Source organism: Eleginops maclovinus, chromosome 5 (genome assembly GCF_036324505.1).
Source record: "Eleginops maclovinus isolate JMC-PN-2008 ecotype Puerto Natales chromosome 5, JC_Emac_rtc_rv5, whole genome shotgun sequence".
Lineage (NCBI taxonomy): Eukaryota > Metazoa > Chordata > Actinopteri > Perciformes > Eleginopidae > Eleginops > Eleginops maclovinus.
In genome coordinates this window covers 2313398-2333813 of record NC_086353.1, presented here as the reverse complement: position 1 = coordinate 2333813, position 20416 = coordinate 2313398, and the positions used below count along the sequence as shown (strand labels likewise).

The 20416-nt window shown below is 41.5% G+C and overlaps 1 protein-coding gene across 4 annotated transcripts; it reads left to right on the top strand.

Moving 5' to 3' along the window:
• The first annotated feature begins 1803 nt into the window (after window positions 1-1803).
• Window positions 1804-20199, top strand: vps54 (VPS54 subunit of GARP complex). Of its 4 annotated transcripts, XM_063884578.1 has the most exons (25): window positions 1893-1947; window positions 2171-2283; window positions 3901-4066; window positions 4985-5226; window positions 8001-8085; window positions 8511-8545; window positions 8858-8989; window positions 9064-9449; window positions 10166-10292; window positions 10900-10929; window positions 11829-11936; window positions 12052-12107; window positions 12606-12702; window positions 12794-13116; window positions 13612-13741; window positions 13819-14000; window positions 14342-14454; window positions 14826-14889; window positions 15011-15116; window positions 15252-15339; window positions 15596-15717; window positions 15943-16023; window positions 16574-16681; window positions 16799-16893; window positions 17802-20199. In XM_063884578.1, exons 3-25 carry the CDS (start codon window positions 3931-3933, stop codon window positions 17905-17907), a joined length of 2952 nt encoding a protein of 983 aa, XP_063740648.1. In that variant the 5' UTR covers window positions 1893-1947; window positions 2171-2283; window positions 3901-3930; the 3' UTR covers window positions 17908-20199. The 4 variants fall into 4 exon arrangements, with proteins under 4 accessions (XP_063740646.1, XP_063740649.1, XP_063740648.1 ...); XM_063884576.1 differs by lacking the exon at window positions 2171-2283 and having other exon boundaries at window positions 1804-1947; XM_063884577.1 differs by lacking the exon at window positions 1893-1947 and having other exon boundaries at window positions 2010-2283.
• Window positions 20200-20416: the final 217 nt, after the last annotated feature.

Below are 20416 nucleotides of genomic sequence, written 5' to 3'. Positions count from 1 at the left end.
TTATATACCTTTTTTTAATTCATCTTTCTATTTTATTACAGACCAACTGTCACAAAACCCAGCTTCATCAGGTATAAATGATTCTGATCTGATAATCGTCTTTTCTTCACAGCCCTACGGAGACCTCTGCTGTCCTGCCGAGGAGTGTCGCTCCTTGGATGTAAAAACCCAATAAAATAATGCAATAGACAAAATAGGACAGGTAAGTTGAAGGAATGCGAAACATATGTTCATATATCATAGAATACGATAGAAAATTAAGAAATAAACGTGACATTTTTGACTGAATTCTGTCAGAAATGTGACTTTTTGGAGAGATTTTGTTTAAGGTTCTTCTTTAAGTAATTAAAAACAAAGCTGAAAGGTCAGGGTATACATGCATTTTTATACAAACTCACTGATATATGACAATATTAATGAGTTCAAGGACTTAAGGTATCGTAAGAGATTGTTGATATTTATTTCAAACCCTTCTCCCTCTCTTTGTCTCAGTCTGCTGACGGCCTATGAGCGATGTGCAAGTGAGAAAGCAGAGAAAGAGAAGCTCCTCTCCTCCATCAGATATGGGAAGCTTAAAAGGTTTGTTCTGTGAGGAATTGCACTTAGTTAATGTTGATTTTTCCTCCTTTGATTTTCAGAAACCTGGGTCCAGCTCTGAGCAGAACCGTGTATCAGCTGTACTGCACTCAGGGAGCACTGACTCAGCTTAAATATACAACAATATGTCATATCATGAACACTGTTTCCCTCATTCCCATCGTTTCTATCCCTACTTTACTTGAATAAAACACATTTTGGAATAGAAATGTCCTTTGTTATGTAATACACATGCTGCTAAGTTCTCAGTACCATAACATATTGCTACTTGTATGAGGAATTTCACAATTTGGTCCTGAAACTTAAATAAAGTTGATAATTTTGAGTTGTATTTTTGTTATTGCATATGTTAAACAGGATGTTTTACAGTAATTAAATAAAGATGTTTTTATTTGATAAACACTCTGTACTTTTTTTCTGTGACTCCTACTTAATTTCATTGAATTTATCTTTTTTTTAAACAAAATTGACTATTTGTTCAAGACAAGTTGAGTATACAGCACAAATGCTAAGTGCTAATACAAAAAACATGAAAAGCATTGAGACAAAGTTCGAAAAGCTCCCATAAACATACCATAAGAGGACAAAGGGTCGAGAAAATAGACTCAGAATATCAAATGTAAGCATGTTTTATGAGTAAGATCAGTATACAATATACATATCATACTATTATATCACGTTCAATGCAGTGGTGGGGAAAGTATTCAGATCCTTCACTTGAGTAAAAGTACTACTAACGCACTGTAAGAATACTCAATTTCAAGTAATCAGAATCAGAATACCTTTAATAGTCCCACAGAGAGGACATTTGCATACAGTATTGAAGTAAGATAAGGAAACTAAAGTATTCAGATTAAAAGTACACATTATTAAAATTATTTTGAAGCGAAAACAGCAAATCTTATGCTTTTAGTTACTTAAATATAATTTAGGATGTTTTAATCTGTACCAAATGTTCGTATTTTGTGTCAAAATGCGAGTTTATTAAGTAATTAGTAAATAAATCTGTCAAATAAATAGAGTAAAAAGTACAACATTGGCTCCCAAAATGTAGTGGAGTATATAGTAGTATAAAATGAAAATACTAATGTAAAGTACAAGTACCTCAAATGTGTACTTGAGTAAATGTACTTCGTGGCATTCCACCACTGAAGTGTCCCTCTTCAAACCGAGGTAAACACCGCCACCCCCCGGACTGCCCTGTGAAACACATCGGACCAACCCCTCCGGTTCCTCCTGCATGACGTTACTGGCTCGGCTCAGCTGCTGTGTGTGTTTTCCTCCCGGTTCCTCCGGTGGTTCTGTGATGGTGAAGAGGACAAACACCGGCTGCTGTGCTTCACAAGACAGGTACGGACGAAGCCCCGCAATGTGTAACCTGTCTCCCGGTTTGTCTCTCATATCCCTCCGCCTGTCAGAGTGTTAGCCGTTAGCTGCTATCGTTAGTCTACGTGTAACCCCACAACATTAGCTTTAGCATTAGCGTCTGGCACAGGCCTCGGGTATTCACAGCCTCACCAGCCCTGTCATCGATTGTTTAATGAGGGTTTGTGTGTCTTTGGTTACCGTTAAGTCAGCTCAGTGGATGTATCGCCAACGGCTACAGCAGTGAATGCAAGGGAGCTAAGCTACCAGGCTAGCTCCTGTTACTGCTGCCTGTTCTGTTGAAGACACCAGTGGTGGAATGTAAGTACATTTACCAAAGTGTTGACCTTATATTGAAATTTGAAGTGTTTGTACTGTTTTTGAGTATTTCCCTTTTATCAGAGGTGGGAGAAGTACTCTGATCTTGAACTCAAGTAAAAGTAGAAATACCAGACAGTAATTCTCTGTTACAGTGAAAGTCCTGCATTCAAAATGTTCCTCCAGTAAAAGTAGAAACGTACTCTCATAAAAATATACTTTGAAGTACCAAAAGTAGAAGTAGTCATTCTGCAGATTTGTTCCATTTTAGAATAATATATATGATGTGTTTTATAGTTATTGATCATTAAAGTGTTATTAAAGATGGTAAAGGTGCAGCTAGTTTATAGTTCTTCCATTTGTGAGCATCCAAAACTTTATAGACATGCAACACTGCATTTGCTTTAGTCCCGCCTTTAACCTTAAGTGTTTTGATTAAAGGCTTAAGGTAGTATAAATGAGCAATATTACCATGTATGAAACGGCATCACTGAACTTCTCTACTCTTAAGTGGTGTTATTTGGCTTTTCTACAGCAACACAGACCAGCTGAACTGTAAACACATAAGATTGAGGAAATATGTTGACTTTCCTTTAATGACTTACACATTACATCTGGGATTTAGATTAACTGTCCCAGAGAGATGTTTACTTCCACCGCCAGAACACAGAAACGTACAGATATTGATCAAGCACATGAACATGCAGATAGCAGCAGAGACCATACATCGCAGTCTGAGCAGTCAGATTAAAGCAGAAACACAATAACTCACTTCCTCTGTCATTAGTGTTTTTGGAGAAGACACAGCAGATGAATGTAGCAGGACATTCACTCACAGTGCTCGGTGTTGAGTCTAAGGAGCTGTTGTCAAGTAATCTAAGTGTGTTTGCTTCATTAATTTCAGTCGATAAGATTCTCCGAAAATACAATGGACTTAAAAAATACTTATTTTGTTAATCTGAACGTGAGATCTTTTAAATACTCTACAGTTTCGTGTAACCCTTAAAAAATGATAATATTTACCCTTTTCACGATCTTCAGATCTACTATGATTTTTGGGAAAGAAATCCAAAAGTATCTCCAAAGACTATTTACTGTTTATTGTTTACTTGTAAATAATAAGCTGCAATTCAGTCATATATGTTATACATCAGGCGTAATCTATTTATTAAAGTAAAGTGCTCCAATCTCCTCATTTTGTTATACTATCCATAAAAACAGCTCCACAGTTTTCAGAAGTGTGTGCTTGATAAAGTCGTGTACAGCTTGTGTATCTGTGGCAGTTGTTATTGAACCAGTCGGTGTCACCACCCTGAACCTGCAGCAACACACACTTTCAGTCCTGGTTCGACCTTCTGCAGCTGCATGAAAACACACCCATAATGAACAGGGGTGACTTCCTGTACTTTAGAGAACTTTCAATAAATTAGAGAACAGCAATGAGAACATTTTAATAAAGGGTGAATCAGTTTCGGTTTTACTGTGTTGTAGATTAAGAGATTTAAAAAATGGCCCTGACGCATTACAGTATAAGTCTGACGAGCTACATATCGAAGGATTAACCTTTAATGGTGTTTTCCTGTATCTAAAGTCAGTTCTTCCTCTGTTTGTCTCTCTCAGCTAGCCTCCCGGGAGGCGAGTCCCGATGCCATGGCCTCCAGCCACGGTTCCTCCCCAGTGCCTCGTCGAGGCCGAGATGGGATGTATCACAAGGAGCGGGACGCCCCCCCACCTGGCTGCCGGAGCATCCGCTCCCTGCCAGACGTCTGCCCCAAGGAGCCCACAGGTGGGAACATTTAAGGCTTTTATTAACTTATTTATCTGTCAATTTGAAGATCAAATGTCAGAAAGTAGTAAAATAATTTAACGATCCGAGACCCTGAGGTGTCATCTCATTTTAGATGAAGTTATTAAGCGTCTCAGGGCCAATACCATAATCGATCATCTCCCTGTTTCTGTTGCATAAGAAGTTCATAACCGTTAGTGAGACTACGATTTTTATTTGAAACTCAAACCAAATCTAACCTCAGAAAACACACTATTCAACTTTTGAAATGTAGGTTTATTTTTCTAGTTCATCACAGAACTTGCACTTCAAGTTGCATCGTGTTGTCTTCCTCTGAAACTGTGAACAAATATTCACACCAGTGACACTAAGTTTGGCTCTCGGCGTGCTGCACTTCTTCTTGTTCTTGTTCTTGTTGTTCTTGTTGTTGTTCTTGTTCTTGTTCTTCTTCTGGTTCTTCTTCTGGTTCTTGTTCTTGTTCTTGTTCTTGTTCTTGTTCTTCTTGTTCTTGTTCTTCTTGTTCTTGTTCTTGTTCTTGTTCTGGTTCTTGTTCTGGTTCTTGTTCTTGTTCTGGTTCTTGTTCTTGTTCTTCTTGTTCTTGTTCTTGTTCTTCTTGTTCTTGTTCTTGTTCTTGTTCTTGTTCTTGTTCTTGTTCTGGTTCTTGTTCTGGTTCTTGTTCTTGTTCTTCTTTTTGTTCTTCTTGTTCTTGTTCTTCTTGTTCTTGTTCTTCTTCTTCTTCTCTGTGTTTTATTCTCAAATAGGAACCAACTTTAAAGGTCTTCCTTGCTCTCTGTCAGAGTGTAGATAAAATAATAAGTGGGGTTGTAATATCTGCACCATACGTCACGCTCGAGCGTTACAGCCATCACGACTTGTTCCTGCATCTTAATAAAGTCGTGTAACTCCTCTCATGTGCAGGTGAGGGGCGGGGCCTGTGTGACGGGCCCTCCGTGGTGGCTGAGCACGACAGGTGGACTGTGTTCAGCTCCAAGGTGAACCTTCCGGCGGCGCTGAACGACCCGCGGCTCGCCAAGCGGGAGTCCGACTTCTTCACCAAGACATGGGGGCTGGACTTCGCAGAGACGGAGGTGATGCCCTCCTTCTGCCTGCCCAACATCACCCGGGAACACTTCGCACCGTACCTGCAGGAGATGGCCCAGGTAACACACACACACACACACACACATTTTTATTCAGGAGTTTCTGAGAGACAAAGGATGGGTTCACAGGTTTAACCTTTGTGCTGCTGAAGCAGGGCGTGAATTTAAAGCTGAACATGTGACTTGTTTGTGGGCCTTTGTTGACGTTTTTTTCTGTAATCTGTTCAAACTTGGTGTTTCTACATGGTTGTATATAAAGATTTAGCTACATTATTATCATATATTTACTACTATTTGTAGAAATAACAATCCACAGGTGGCTGAGAATGTTTGTTTTACACTATTGCGAGACAAATGATGTGTGTTCACCCAGAAGTCAACATCTATGTGAACGCAGCATCATATTGTCTTGATGTAAATATTCTCGAAACGGAGTAAAAGAGGATATCTGTGACTTTAAATCACTTTGACTTCCACTTCTCACAAAAAGGATTAGCATTCTCTTCTTTTAGCTGCTTTGGAGAGTGCTGACAGAGTGCTTGTCTCTTTGTTGTCTTACACTCAATTTTGATTAAGTAATACCTGGAAAGTTTTGGCTGCTGAAGTCCTCTTCTCCCGTATGGACGATATAGGAAAAGACCTTTTGTCCCAGAGAAAATGTGTAAAAACGTCCTCATTTTGGAGGTTCAACATTTATTTAAACAAAAGATGAATCTAGTAATTTCCTAACTGTTTTAATCCAACAAAGTATTCAGTTTCTGTTCATATTTGTTGGCATTTTAAAAGCAGTATTTTCCATACAGTCAATAAACGGTTGGTTGTTCCTCTTCTTCTCCCTGATTCAAAATCACATTTCTCTCTAAATACGCTGACCTACATCAGAGACGTACAGCCCCAGTCTGATATATGTCCTAGGTGTTCAGGTTGAGCCTGACCTTACCCTGAAGGTGTGTCAGAAATCCTGTTGGAGTGGTTTTAGATTCTATTCTTTGTTGTTATACGCTCAATACACAACCATTTCAGATTTGAGTGATTTCTTGCTTAGCCTTGATCACGCTTTGATCACGCTTTGATCCTTGTGAAGGATGTCCCTCTTGTCTACAAGTTGTAAGTCATTTATTTCTTGTAGTGTGCACAACAATTATAGAGAAGCATTTGTTAGCAATGGAAATCTTAGATCTGAGGCTCTCTCTTACAGCTGAATATCCAGCAGTGGCTCAGTAAGTAGGGGCTTGGACTGGGAATCGTAGGGTCGCCGGTTCAAGTCCCCGAACAGACTTGAAAAAATATGGAAAGTGGACTGCTACTTGGAGAGGTCCCAGTTCACCTCCTAGGCCCTGCTGTGGTGCCCTTGAGCAAGGCACTGGACACCTCCAATCCCCCCTCCCCATTGCTCCCCGGGTGCTGCACAATAGCTGCCCACTGCTCCTAGTACTAGGATGGGTTAAATGCAGAGGACCAATTTCACTGTGTGTGCTCTGCTGTGTGCATGTATGTGACAAATAAAGAGGGTTTCATCCTCCGATTCTATCCATCTATGTACTAAAAGAAAATCCTCAAATCAATAATATGAAACGTTGATGTGATATCTTCTCAAATTCAAAAATGAGTCCGGCCTAAGGGTTTAAATATAGTAATGTACTCTGTGTGAAAGTGTGTCACAACCTCTGGCTGTTAATCACACTTCTGAGCTTCACTTATTTAACCTTTTTTTTTTGTTGCAAATCTAATTTATTATATATGTTTTTTTGCATATTTATGTTTTGTGTAATTAATTGTATTTTAATTTTCAATTTCAAACTCTCTTTATAAAAGTGGTTTTGATATTATGTTTAACGCAGACTAAAACATATTCAAACATAATTTTGGGACCAAACGTTAAGTCCCATTGATAAGAACAAAACGGCTCTCTACCAGAGTCTGTCAGAGCTTTTTACCTCGTTGTTCCCTTTATTGTTGATGGTGCTGTAAAGCTGTAGTGGAGCTCCACAGATGGACTCGTTATGGGAAACACTCACACACTCGAACACGGAGGCATACGTGCTCCTTCTGCTCGGCTGGATATGTTTCCTGTTTTGTTCAAATCATTATGAATTAAGGTGAGGGGCTACAGTATCATCGTCGGGGATCTGGGACACATTTCTGTTTTAGTAAAGTAAATCAAACTCAAGGTTTTTGAACTGACAGCACCGTCTGAATTAAATCACTTTATTTTTTACACTGATTTTCCTTTCTGATCCCTTTTTAGACATTACAAAATATCAAAAAATCTCAATGCAAGTCATTTATTCCTCACGTAATCTTGGATTCTGTCACTATTTATCATCATAAACAGCTTTATGAGTGTGTGTTTTCCATTCTTCCCTTTTTATGCTTTATGAAGCTTCATCAACAATCGGAAACCTGCTCATACAGCAGCTTTTAATTCCTTGTTAACTTTCTGTATCACTTGCATTTTTATACTCACTTCCTTGTGACTTTATAAGGAAATAAAATAAATAAAAAATCCTCAGATAAGCTTCAGACTTTCTGACGTCTTTCAGTTTCTGTCGGAGCTCTTTAGTTAGTAGAAATGTCCCTGACATCAACACGTATCTCAATGAGTTCATTTCCTCCTTCCGGTTTCAATATGATGTCCTACAGACAAAGGAACAAAAGACAGAAGAACAGCTGTGAAACGTTCCTCTGGATGCTTATTCCTTAGAAGTGCTGCTTCATTGTTCTCATTTGGAACAGGAAGTGTGACCTTAAGAGCGCCACCCACAGGCTGAACCAGACACGCCTGTAGATGTTGAGTTTCATCCAAAAAACCCTAAATGCTTTCTTATTTTTAGAGGGAAAGAATCCACGAACGCTGCAAGACGATCTGTCCCAACAAAGACGATGTGGAAGCTGTCTCCAGTAACGCCTCCAACCACGGTATGAATTATTAACCCGCTGCTGCTGCTCCACTCACACTGACCGCCTCCTCTCAGCCCATTAACGCGGCCGATGGAAACACCCATCACTTTGAGTACAAGCAAACAAAGAGCACACTCACACCAATGCAGTGTTTATCTGATAAACAAATTCAATCTTCAATAACTTTATTCATTAAACACTCGACAGTCACAAGATGATACAATACCAAGACCGGCACTTTACGGATAACGTTGTAAAAAAACTGAAAATGAGCTAAAAACAACAAGAATATGTAACAATTCTAACTTCAAACAGACCGTTTAACTCCTCTGATTGGTCAATAAATATAAAGTGTTTTTTATGCATGCACCAAGCCTAATGTCAATCACAGGCTGATGTACAATTCGTTATTCCATTTTCACCCAAGTGTCTTTTGTTTTTAGATAAATCCAAAGCTGAGCTGGAACAAGTCCCGAAGGTAACTACTCTACTCTATTTTTTTATTGGATCACAGTAATCTAAAAGTTATATTTCCTATTCTAGACATTCAAGTGTCTCTCTGTATTCAGATGTGAACAATTGGGTATTTCATTTGTACGGAAATCAGATTAACAATATCAGTGAAGTATCCCACAACAGAATTCGTCTTGGGTTTAATTTTTGTTTATTTATTAAGCTTTCAATTCCCTCTGTGTGTGCTAATTAGAAAGTAATTGTACTATAGAAACACACTTAAACTACTTGCTCAGACACTTTATTTGTAATAACTGTGTTTGTTTTGAATGTGCAGATCTTCATGAAGCCTGAGTTTGCTCTGGAGGATCCGTCCACTTTCAACAGCGTGCTGCCCTGGTCGCACTTCAACAGCGCCGGGGGGAAGAGCAGCAGAGACATTGCGTCCTCCAAACTCCTGCAGGAGAAGGTGAGCTCCCTCCTCCGCTCTGCACCTCTCACAGGCTCCTCTGTGAAATGTAACCCTGACCTGTGCTCCTGTAGCTGAGCCACTACCTGGACGTGGTGGAGGTGAGCATCGCCCGGCAGATCTCGCTGCGCTCCGAGGCCTTTTTCCACGCCATGTCCTCTCAGCACGATCTGCAGGACCGACTGCAGGACACGCAGCGCGCCGTGGCCGTCCTGCGGGGCCGCACCGCCGCCATCGACCGGGTCATGTGCCAGGGGCCTCTGCGGGCCCTCCGCACCGCCCTGACCCGCAACAACTGCGTGAAGCTGCACAACAAGCTGAAGCTGATGGCGGCGGTGCATCAGACGCAGCCCACCGTGCAGCTGCTGCTCTCCACCTCCGAGTTCGTGGGAGCACTGGAGCTCATCTCCACCACCAAGGAGGTTCTTCAGCAGGAGCTGCAGGGGGTCCACAGCTTCAGGTGAGGGGGGGAAATCTGAAAAAACACAAAGGGAATTATTTTTATCTTGCTTTATCTTCCCAAATGTAACTGTTTCCCTGTTTGCAGTCAACAAAAAGCCCAGTGTGCAGTGTGTGTGTGTGTGTGTGTGTGTGAGAACGTTTGTCAGGTTTGTGTCAAGTAGCATTTACATTCAGTCCAATAAAAATTCAGACATGACCTTAATTGAGGCAGAGATACCTCCACTCAAGCTGTTGTTCTTTCTGGGAGAAGTTATCAAAGTGTTCCTGAGCTGTTTGATGGTTGCTGAGAAGCTATAATGAAAGTATAGAGGAGAAAATAAACATGAACAACTGGAGTTCTCGATCTTCTGAGCTGGCTTTGATTTAAAAACTGTATGTTCTTGTATTTTAATATCCTTTCTGCCTGACATAAAGTCTGTTATTAGTCTTTTTTCCCCAAAACTCAAGTCTATTTTTAGTCAAAGACAGGTGAGCACAGTGAGAACAACATAAAGTCATCGCGGCTGAACATGACGAGATTTAAATTGAAAGCAGTGCAGTGACAAATCAGTTTTTATCAACAACAGCATCTAGATTAGACTGTGGTTTGTCAGACAGGGTCGCATTATGATTATCAAACTGTTTAATGTGACCTTTAGAGCCTCAGTACAGGAAGATTGACACCACACAAACTGCAGCTTAATGTCTGTCTCTGTTTCTCTTTTTGTCCCTCAGACATCTGGGCTCTCAGCTGTGCGAGCTGGAGAAGCTAATCGATAAGATGATGGTGGAGGACTTCAGCATGTACGCCCGCAGCGACCTGAACCGCTGCCTGAGGGACGAGCCGCATGTCCTCGAGAAGGTAGGAACAAACAACCCCTGTATAAACTCCAAAATGTTTTGATGTGTACAAACCCTCTTCAGACATTATTCATCCCAACTCCAGATGGGAGGTTTAAAGGTAGAAGAAATTAAGTGAAGCTCGTCTTTTCATGTGATTTATTTAAACAGATCAAATGTATATACAGTATGTCAAAGAGAGCTGCAGGTTTAAGGAAGTTACTTAGGGATTTGTGATATGGCCTCATAATGCTTTAGGAAATTGAACGAGAAAATAAACTCAATAAGAAATTACGATTGTTCTCGAAATGAGAATATCAAATGAATCAAATAAATAAATACATTTGATAAAAAATTGAGTACAGAATGTGATCAGGGGAGATTTAGATTAATTGAGAAAATATTAAACTAGCAAATTATAAAGATTTTGGTTGAGCCTTTATAAGTAGAACTCGTGGCCTTCAGCTGCATGTCGTCCCATTTCCTGTCTCTCTACAGCTGCTTCATCAATTCACGGCTAAAAGCTCTCCATGAAAACCAAACCATCATTACTGAGCAGCGCAGACATTTGCTCCTAGAAAGCCTCATTTGATTTGTTGTGTATTTAACGGATGCTGTGCCCATCACAGGTCTATAAACCAAACGATGCCTCTCAGAAGGTGGGACTCACACACACACACACACACACACACACACACACACACACACACACACACACACACACACACACACACACACACACACACACACACACACACTCAGACATGCAAAGAAATCCAAATCCTGTCTGCTGCTCAAACCAAGCTCTGATGTCTCACAGGGATTGATGCGAAATCTTGTCTGGGAATAATCATGGGAGCGCTTGTTTTAATGTGCATGGAGTGTCAGATGGGTGGAGTTATAACATTTAGTTTGATGATTTATGGTTTCACCTAGATTGATAAGACCCGGAAAGCTAACTGGAACAACTCACAGGTTTCTGTTGGTGTTTTAAACATTAGGAACACATGTGTACCCATGTGGGGAATCCATCTGGTCTCCAAGCAGGTTAACAAACTCAGGGAAAAAAAATCTATAATTTTCGCTTTGATTTCTTCAAGGAAATAATCTTTGAGTTTAGGCCTGGAGGTTTATTTAATAATGTGTCAAATGAGTCAAATCATATTGTTAAAAGCACGATTAAAGACAATTGTTCCGTTGCTCATGAAGTTAAACACATGTATTCAAAATGTGATTGAAAAAAATTGTGTTTAAATAAAATAAAACATATTTTCAGATAATCAAAGCATCAACAGGATTCAATGAATTAAAACATTCCTTTTAGCTACACCTGTGCATCAGTTTAGTGTCTACCTGTGGTTTCTAGTTGGCTCAGCCTGATCTACATTATATAAACTGTGGGGTGATTATGGATGTGTTGCTTGTGATGATTCATTCATTTGATTTCAGCCTTGTGAAGGAACCCTAATTTATCTCAAATCACATTTCGTATCGTCTGAATCGCTTCCTGTTGAGATGAACGCTCATAAATGTGTCATCTCTTGTGTGTGTGTTTCAGGAGCGTCTGGAGTCTCTGGTGTTCGGCCTGCTGCGGCAGCGGAAGCTCGACTTCCTGGATATTTACAGCGAGGAGATGATCATGGCGGTGAAATCCATCGTCTCTCAGGTACGACCTCCTGACATTTAACTTAAAACATCTGCACAGGATAAACTACAGACAAGTGAACAAACACTAAGTGACTGTTTGATTTATAAGCTCTTAATCTGATTGTGTTTTTCAGTGCGTGGCAGAAAATGTTTTGCAAATAGAAGACATCGACACTGAAGTGGTCACTAAGTAAGTAACAACAGAGAATATTTTCACGGCATAGAAGTGTTCATTCTTTTGTGGAAGACAGTGGGAAAATAGCCAGAAATGCTGAAGAATTGGATGCAGTTTCATTGTGTTGGAGCATAAAAGTGCTTCAAAACAATGAAACCACATCATTACTCCCACCTGAAGACTGAGAAACACTGAAATGCTTGAAGAGGGAATCTAAAACTGAGTTTAAATCAAATTAAAGGTATAAAATAATTTGTAATAATTAAATATTTAAATGATTTTCAACACATAAAGGCAAACTTCATCCTTCAGTTATCACAAACATTCAAAGTCCATGGAGGTAGATGCTTTACACCGGGCAGGAAGAGGAGGAGGAGAGAGTGTATTCTAAAAAGTATTTAGCGAGTGTATTGGATTACAAGTAAAGGGATCTATAGAAAGAGTGTGTATGTGCAGAGTTGATGTACAGACAGGTTTATGATCTTCTAACCTTTGTGTAAAATGTGTCTGAAGGGTAGCGGACCAGATCCGTCTGATGACGTTCCCTCAGTGGTTCGAGCTGCTGAAGAACGTCTTTGAGAGTTTCCTGCTCTTCCTGCAGAGGATCAAGGTGGGTTTAAATCAGCTGCAGAATCTCAATCAGCTGTGAGAAGCCTTTAAAACATGACTCACTGTGTCTTTTATCCCCCGCTGTGCGTCAGGCCACGCAGAGCGTGATCAAAAACGTGGTTCTGGAGGTTCTGGCGTCGACGCAGAAGCTCCGTCTCCTGGAGGAGGCCGCTCTGGTTCAGGAGGCTTCTCCCGGCCTGGCGATGCTGCAGGGGGGGGCGGAGCTGGCCTACCTCACCCACGAGGGTCTGTTCATCAGTGACGCTCTAAACGAGGCCCAGCAGCAGCAGCAGGGGGTCCAGGATCAGGGCTCTGTGGTCGGGGTGAGGGGGCAGCAGAGCCGGGCGGAGGCAGCCGGCAGCGACTCCGCCTCCGGGTACACCGAGACCTCCGTCAGCCGGGAGCAGAGCTTCATGTGAGTTACTCAAGACTTTTAGGGGTCCAGTTTGGGTTGCAGCTGCTCCTTACTCAGACGGTACGTTATAGAGTGGTGCAGGTATGATGTTTTTCTGTAGGTCGGCCCACAAGGTAGAGGTAGAGGTCCATTTGATTTTGAAATACTGTAGAAAAAAGGGAGGCAAATGATCAGGATTATCTCCGATTTTATGATTTTTGAAGCGTAAATGTAATCTACAGATGTAAAAAGCTAACGTTAAACTATAAAGGAACTACAGCACGGTCACATGACTTCAAGTCCTTAAGCTAAAGGCGGCTAGTGTTGGGTGTGACGGCGTTGAGAAATCTCATAGGCGTTCTTACTGACACATTTTGTCTGTTGAAATCTGTAAAGCTTTTGTTTCCACAGACCTTGTTTCACTAAAGAGGGCTTCAGTCTGCCCTCAGGAAATTCTGTGATCAGGGCTAGTTTTCAGGTGTGTGTAAAAGTCTCTGATGGTGTGTGTGTGTTCAGGTCTTGTGAGAACATGATGCCGTCTGATATGGAGCTGAACCGAGTGATGAGCCACCTGAAGGAGCTGTTGCACACCGCCTCCGACGTCAGCCACGACCGCTGCGTCAAAGTGCTCACCGCCAGGGCGAAGGTACCACGACGCCTCCCGGAGGAGTTGCATGATACCACGATTATTAAATATCTAAAGATTCACTATCCCCTCCACAGGACGGCTCTCTGGAGCGCCTGAGCTCGGCGGAGTTTGTGCTGCTCTCTCAGACGGTGGAGGGTTTCGTCCGGGACACGGAGGAGCTGTGCGGCCGGCGCAGCGGCTCCCTGCGGGGGGCGCTGCAGAGCCAGGCCAACCGCTTCGTGCACCGCTTCCACGAAGAACGCAAGAACAAACTCAGGTCAGCAGCAACACACGCATGTAGATACCGGCACGCAGGACATGCTTTACCAACCTCAGCTGTAGGACTGCTGACAGAAGAGCAGTCTCACATTTTGAGATTAGACATTTCTGTGAAATAATACTCAAAATACCAAGCAAGTACTCTGTGTGTGTGTGTGTGTGTGTGTGTGTGTGTGTGTGTGTGTGTGTGTGTGTGTGTGTGTGTGTGTGTGTGTGTGTGTGTGTGTGTGTGTGTGTGTGTGTGTGTGTGTGTGTGTGTGTGTGTGTGTGTGTGTGTGTGTGTGTGTGTGTGTGTGTGTGTGTCCTGGTGTTTATGGTGTGTTCTTTGTTGTTTTGCAGCCTCCTCCTGGATAACGAGCGCTGGAAGCAGGCCGAGGTTCCTGCTGAGTTCCAGGATCTGGTGAACTCTATCGCTGATGGAAGAATAACACTACCAGAGCGCAAAATCCCAGGTACACAAAACCCCTCCTGACTGAACCAGCTCCTCCCAAACCCTCCGCTCTGGCTTTATGTGCAATAAGGAAGCTGATGCAACATGTATACAGCGGTGGATTTGATTAAGGAGTATAGGATTTATTGGTTGCTCGTTGGGTTTAATAAATAGACCCAGAAGAGGTCTGGACTGAGTTGTCTGAAGACGGAGAATGCTCCATAAATATTTGATTAAATGGCTTCTGTGTAGAACCATTAGCATTTGACTTTCATTGTGATAATAGACAGGAAACATGAGCTGTTCAGAAACACACTTTGATAATCAACAAAGATATCACTACTCAAAAGTAAACAAGTTGCTGAACTCTTTAAAGCTTTGCTCTGTGTGCAGGTCCAGAGGACAGGAAGCCTGCTGAGTTTCTGCTCGTCAACGGGCAGAAATATGCCGTCGTCGGGTTCGTGACCTCACCAGTGTTCATGTTTCATAACTTAAAACTAATCATGCCGTTTACGTTTCTACAAAATGATGGTTTTCATTTGAAATTAAAGTCTGATGCATTTACATCTGATCAACAGGACGGTGCTGCTGCTGATCCGGATCTTTCTGGAATACTGTCAGTGTGTCAACGACATCCCATCCATCGCCACCGACATGCTGACACGTCTGTCGGACCTCCTCAAGGTCAGAACCCCCTAAAGTTGTTTTTATTATAAGTGATGTTTCCTGTGTTGTGCTACCAGGAGCCCTCTAGCAGCCGCACACCGGTATCTTAGCGTCGCGTTCTAAAAGCGGTTTCTTCTTCTCTTGTTTCTGCAGCACTTCAACTCTCGGAGCTGCCAGCTGGTTCTGGGAGCCGGTGCTCTGCAGGTCGTCGGCCTGAAGACCATCACCACCAAAAACCTCGGTATGAAACACTACACACACACACACACACACACACACACACACACACACACACACACACACACACACACACACACACACACACACACACACACACACACACACGCACACACACACACACACACACACACAATCTGATCTCTGCCTAGAGAGGAGCTTTGAATGCTGGAAATGGAGATGCTAAATATATGCGAAGTGTTGCTTCGGCTGTCTAACTTTCACTGTGTGTGTGTGTGTGTGTGCGTGTGCGTGTGTAGCATTAGCCTCCCGCTGCCTGCAGCTGGTGGTTCAGTACATTCCCATCATCAGAGCTCACTTTGAAACCAAGCTGCAGCCCAAACAGTTCAGCGTGCTCAGACACTTCGACCACATCACCAAGGTAACGCACACAAATACATATGCCTCGTTTCACGGGACAGGAAGTGGGGGGTGGGGCAGGAATCTGAACAGTAACAGAAACAAGATTCATCTCTGACATGTAGAGGAGTAAAAGTATCTCCATTTTGTACTCAGTTACAATCCATCACTGAAGTTTATTCTAAAATCTAAAGTTTTGGTCAAAATGTCGTCCCTCCCGTGGCTGAGTGTGTGTGTTCCTCTGCAGGACTACAACGATCACATAGCGGAGATCTCTGCTAAGCTGGTGGCCATCATGGACAGTCTGTTTGAGAAAGTTTTATCAAAGGTGAGCTCGGCTTTCAGTGTTTCATCCCCGTTAGGAAACATTAGTGTGTAGTCCTTGTGGCGCCTCATGTCTGAGCTGCACACTGGATCGGATGTAGATTTATAGAGATGTATTAAACCGGCCATCTTTGTGACGCTGTGGAGGTCAAGTTTATTTGACGTTTACTTTACTCTACATGACAATTTATACCCATATTTGTTATGTCTTTAATGCTATACTGTATATAATATATCCATCTCACCTTATACTGAAGCGCTTATCCCATACCGTCTCTATATCTTATCCTGAACACTCAATATTTCCTTTAATGCTCTTAAAAACAGTAGTTTCTAGTGCAAGTAATTCTGTTTGTTCTGCTGCAACAACTACATTCTCTCCACTGGGGCTCGATAAAGTTTGACCTTCTCTCAAATTATTGGAGAAAATATGAAGTCAAAACATTTGCATTGAAGGCGTCCACAAGGTAAAACTGTAGGTCATTGCCAGCGTAATCACCGTGTGTGTGTGTGTGTGTGTGTGTGTGTGTGTGTGTTGTTGTGTGTGTCCTCAGTATGAAGTGAAGGCTCCGATGCCCTCGGCCGTTTTCCGAAACGTCTGCAAACAGATGGCCAAGATGCACGAAGCCATTTCTGAGCTCCTTCCTGAAGAGCAGACGCAGGTCGGACAGAAATCCCTTCACTCTTCTTTGTATAATAATCAAATGTAATAATGTGTTTGAGTGTCTTCGGGTTTGTTTGAGTCTCACACAGATGTGTGTTTCTGTGTTTGTGTGCAGATGTTGTTCCTGAGGATTAATGCCAGTTTTAAGCTACACCTGAAGAGGCAGCTCGCTCGACTCGGGGTCGTTAATGATGGAGGACCACAGAACGGGTAAACGGCACACACTTAATGACTGACAACACATTTTGAACTAATCACGGATCATTTCCTGCCTAAAAATAATAAAAATGTTTATGTTTTGAATGCCACATATTAGAAAAAGTGAATGTTTGGGTCCAAGAACCGTTGAGTAATATAGTCAGGCTTCTATTGGCTACAGCTTCAAAACATTGTAAGTGATAGATTAAGGGGCGGGACATCTCTATCAACCACAACAGAGCCGGCCAGCTAACCAATCAGAGCAGACTGGGCTCTGGTTTCAGACAGAGGGTGAAAAGAGGTGCTGCAGCACAGGCAGTATGAGAAACATAAAGAGCTTTCTGAACATTAAAGCATGGAGACATGTAGAGGCACAAAACACACATATATATGAATAGAAATATGAACCTGACAATGAGCAGAATAAGGTGCACTAGAGGACTTTGAACCAGTCAGAAGTTAGAAAAAAAGGCAGATTTTTTAAAATTAAAAAGTGATCATTTTGAAGAAATAGTGAGAATTTAAAAAGTTGAATTTGTAGGAAAAAAATCCTAATTTTGAAAAAATAATCTGCATTTCTTTAAAGTCGATATTTAGAAAAAAATCCAGACATTTTGAAAACTGTGTTAATTTTAAAGAAATAGACGGAAATTCAAAAAAGTCAAAATTTTGAGAGAAAAATCTGAAGTTTGAAAAGAAAAACAAAAGGATAAAAATGTGAAACATAAAGTGTGAATGTTTAAAAGAAGAAGATAAGGACCACATGGAAAAGGAGTTAGAATAATGAAAAAAGTGCAGGACATTTTTCAAAGTTGAAATTTAGAAAAAACTTTAGGAAAGATGATCCTTTAGAAAAAAAATCTGAAATGTTCAAATCTTTTAGCATTCAGTGTGTTTTAAATGGGACTGGTTGTCTGCAGGCTGGTGGTGGTGGACGTAGCGTTCTACACGGAGAACGTGCAGGCGCTGAAGAGTCTCGACCGGCTCGATCTGAACATGGTGGAGATCTGGGAGCAGAAGAGGTGATGGGAGGAGGAGGACGACGACGACGGGACATCCAGCATCAACCCACTGACCCGGAGACAGAGTGGGGACGACCTCGGGTGGAGGAGGCCCGGAGGGGACCAATAAACACAAAACCGGGGGCTTCCTGAGCGGCTCCACCTTAAGAACTGTTATGGAGAAACACACAGAGCCTCCTTAAAAACTGCTGATTACTGTGTGCAATCCAACAGAGAAGCTAGTAAGTTATTAGAGACGGTTTTAGTGGGAGTGAAGGGTATAGATAATATTTGTGAAAAGACGGGTAATTTATTTTTCTGTCGTCTTGGAAACACTCTACACTGGCGGACGTTTTTCCTCCACGCGTCGGAGGGATGAAGGGATTTTTATCAGCAACGCACAACGATTTTTTTTCTGCCGCTGGTTTCGCAGATTTCACAGCCGAGGATCCAGGGTTCAGATCACATGACCCGCTGCGGGGGAATAATATTTTTCTGCTCTTTTTCTGTAGGAATCAACCGGTTTCTTTATCCAATCATCTGATGATTTTGGTTTTATCGCTGTGGTGACGTGGTGGAAATGGATTCTTAAACTTTTATACTTAAGAAATATTTTCAAGGCGTGGGAATCCAGACGATGTGAGACCTGGAGGAATCAAAAAGATGTGTAATTGAAGAGTTAACTTCCTAAAAAACGTCAAATTAAAACATCAGGACCGTGAAGGCATCACTACTCTCAGCTACGACCTGTCCCTACCAAAGTAAAACTCCTATCTGGGGGATTTCTCTTCAATTACACTTTTGATATCTTTAAATTATGCATTTTTCTTCAGCTGAGTGATCTTCAGTGGTTGCGATGAAGGAGAGGCGAAGGGGATTTTTCTACGTGTTGTTTAACGATGAGACTGCAGAACATGAAGCATGAAACTCAGCTGCTGACTCAAACTACTGTTCTCCTGCTGTGGGTTTATTTACTCTGCATGATCAGAGCGGGAGCCTTTTGTTTCCTGTGGAGTTCAGACGACTGGAAACGGAGCAGAAAATCTGATGCAGGTTTTAAATATCTTCAGTGGAACTTTAAAACAGGAGCTCCAGAACTGAGAACCTGAAAACCTCACATAAAAAGTATTACTGCTGCAAAATAATGCGGTCAGTTTCATCCAACACTCAAAAATCCCTTTCTGAATATAACATTTGAAAAGAGTAGGCGAAACTCACGTTGCTAAAACTGAAATTGTTGACCAACAAAAACAACTAAATTTACTGAATTGTTGTTTATTATAAAAATACACTTCAGCAACTTAGGTAAAACAAGCTCTACATTTAACGGAATTATTTTTCATTCAAATTCCAGTGTTTATAATTAAGCAGTGATCACATTTTCTCCAAACTTTTTTCTCCAAATTTCAGATTTTAGTGAAACATCATATTTTTTTCCCAGATTTGGATTTTTTTCGGATTTTCTCAAAAGCTTACTTTTTTTTCACATTTTCTCTAAAGAATAAAAAAGGTGAGATATCCTCCAAACATCAGACTCTTTTTTTAAGCAGATTTATTTTTTCTTCTCATTTTCTCCAAAGTGTTGTTTTGTTCAGATTGTCAAAAAAAGTCAGAATTTCTAAAAATAAAATATATATTATTTCAGATTTTGTCAAAAATATAAATAAATGAGATTTTCTCAAAATGTTGCAAAAAAAATAAACAAATTCTTAATTACTTCAGACATCAGATTTACTCCAAACATCAGATTCTCTGTTCCCGAGCTAAACTCAGTCGTTCTCAGCTCCGTCTTGAAGAAACACCTCTGTCCCGCTGCCGTCACATCACCGTCAGTCCCTGCTCCCTAAAAGAGAAACACTACGTCGAGCTCTACATCATTAAGGATGAGCAGAGACCCTGCACCTCCTCCGGCATTAACTGCTGAAGTACTTTAATACAGGGAAATAGATCCTGCTATCCTGAGGTTTATGGAGCTACAACAGCTGTCCTCAGAATCAGAGCTCAATGTCCTCTGGATATATTTTCGATCCGGGGACCGTGATGTGACTGCAGCCGCCCCAAAAACAGAGATCCTCCTCCCTGCTTCAGAAGTGCCTACTTTTGACTGTCAGACGACACATCTGAGCTCTCCACTACAGTGTGCCTACCATACCACTGTGTGTGTGTGTGTGTGTGAGAGAGAGAGAGAGAGAGAGAGAGAGAGAGTGAGTGAGTGTGATTGTGTGTGTGTGTGTGTGGATGAGTCTGGCTGCATGTCTGAGAATCCAAAATGTCTTGAATCCTTCAAACCTGATGTGAATAAAACAGGATGATGGAGCGACGTGTTCTGCCGTCTCTTTTTTGCTGCACTTTTTAAGGTTCAAAGTTGTTTGACGGCTGACTGAGGGTTTGTAAAGTGTCCGAATATTATCCCTCATTAAGTCCAAAGTCATCGTCTGCAAATTAGAGATGCATATTATGATTTCTAACTTCTCACAATTAATTTTTGCAGATTTTTCTTTCTAGGAACTTTAATTGACGGCATACACAACCAT

Coding starts and splice junctions, on each gene's coding strand:
- vps54 (XM_063884576.1), top strand. CDS start 3,931: ATGGCCTCCAGCCACGGTTCCTCCCCAGTGCCTCGTCGAGGCCGAGAT. Junction 10,930..11,828: donor CAAACGATGCCTCTCAGAAG/GTGGGACTCACA, acceptor TGTGTGTTTCAG/GAGCGTCTGGAGTCTCTGGT. Junction 12,108..12,605: donor GACACTGAAGTGGTCACTAA/GTAAGTAACAAC, acceptor ATGTGTCTGAAG/GGTAGCGGACCAGATCCGTC.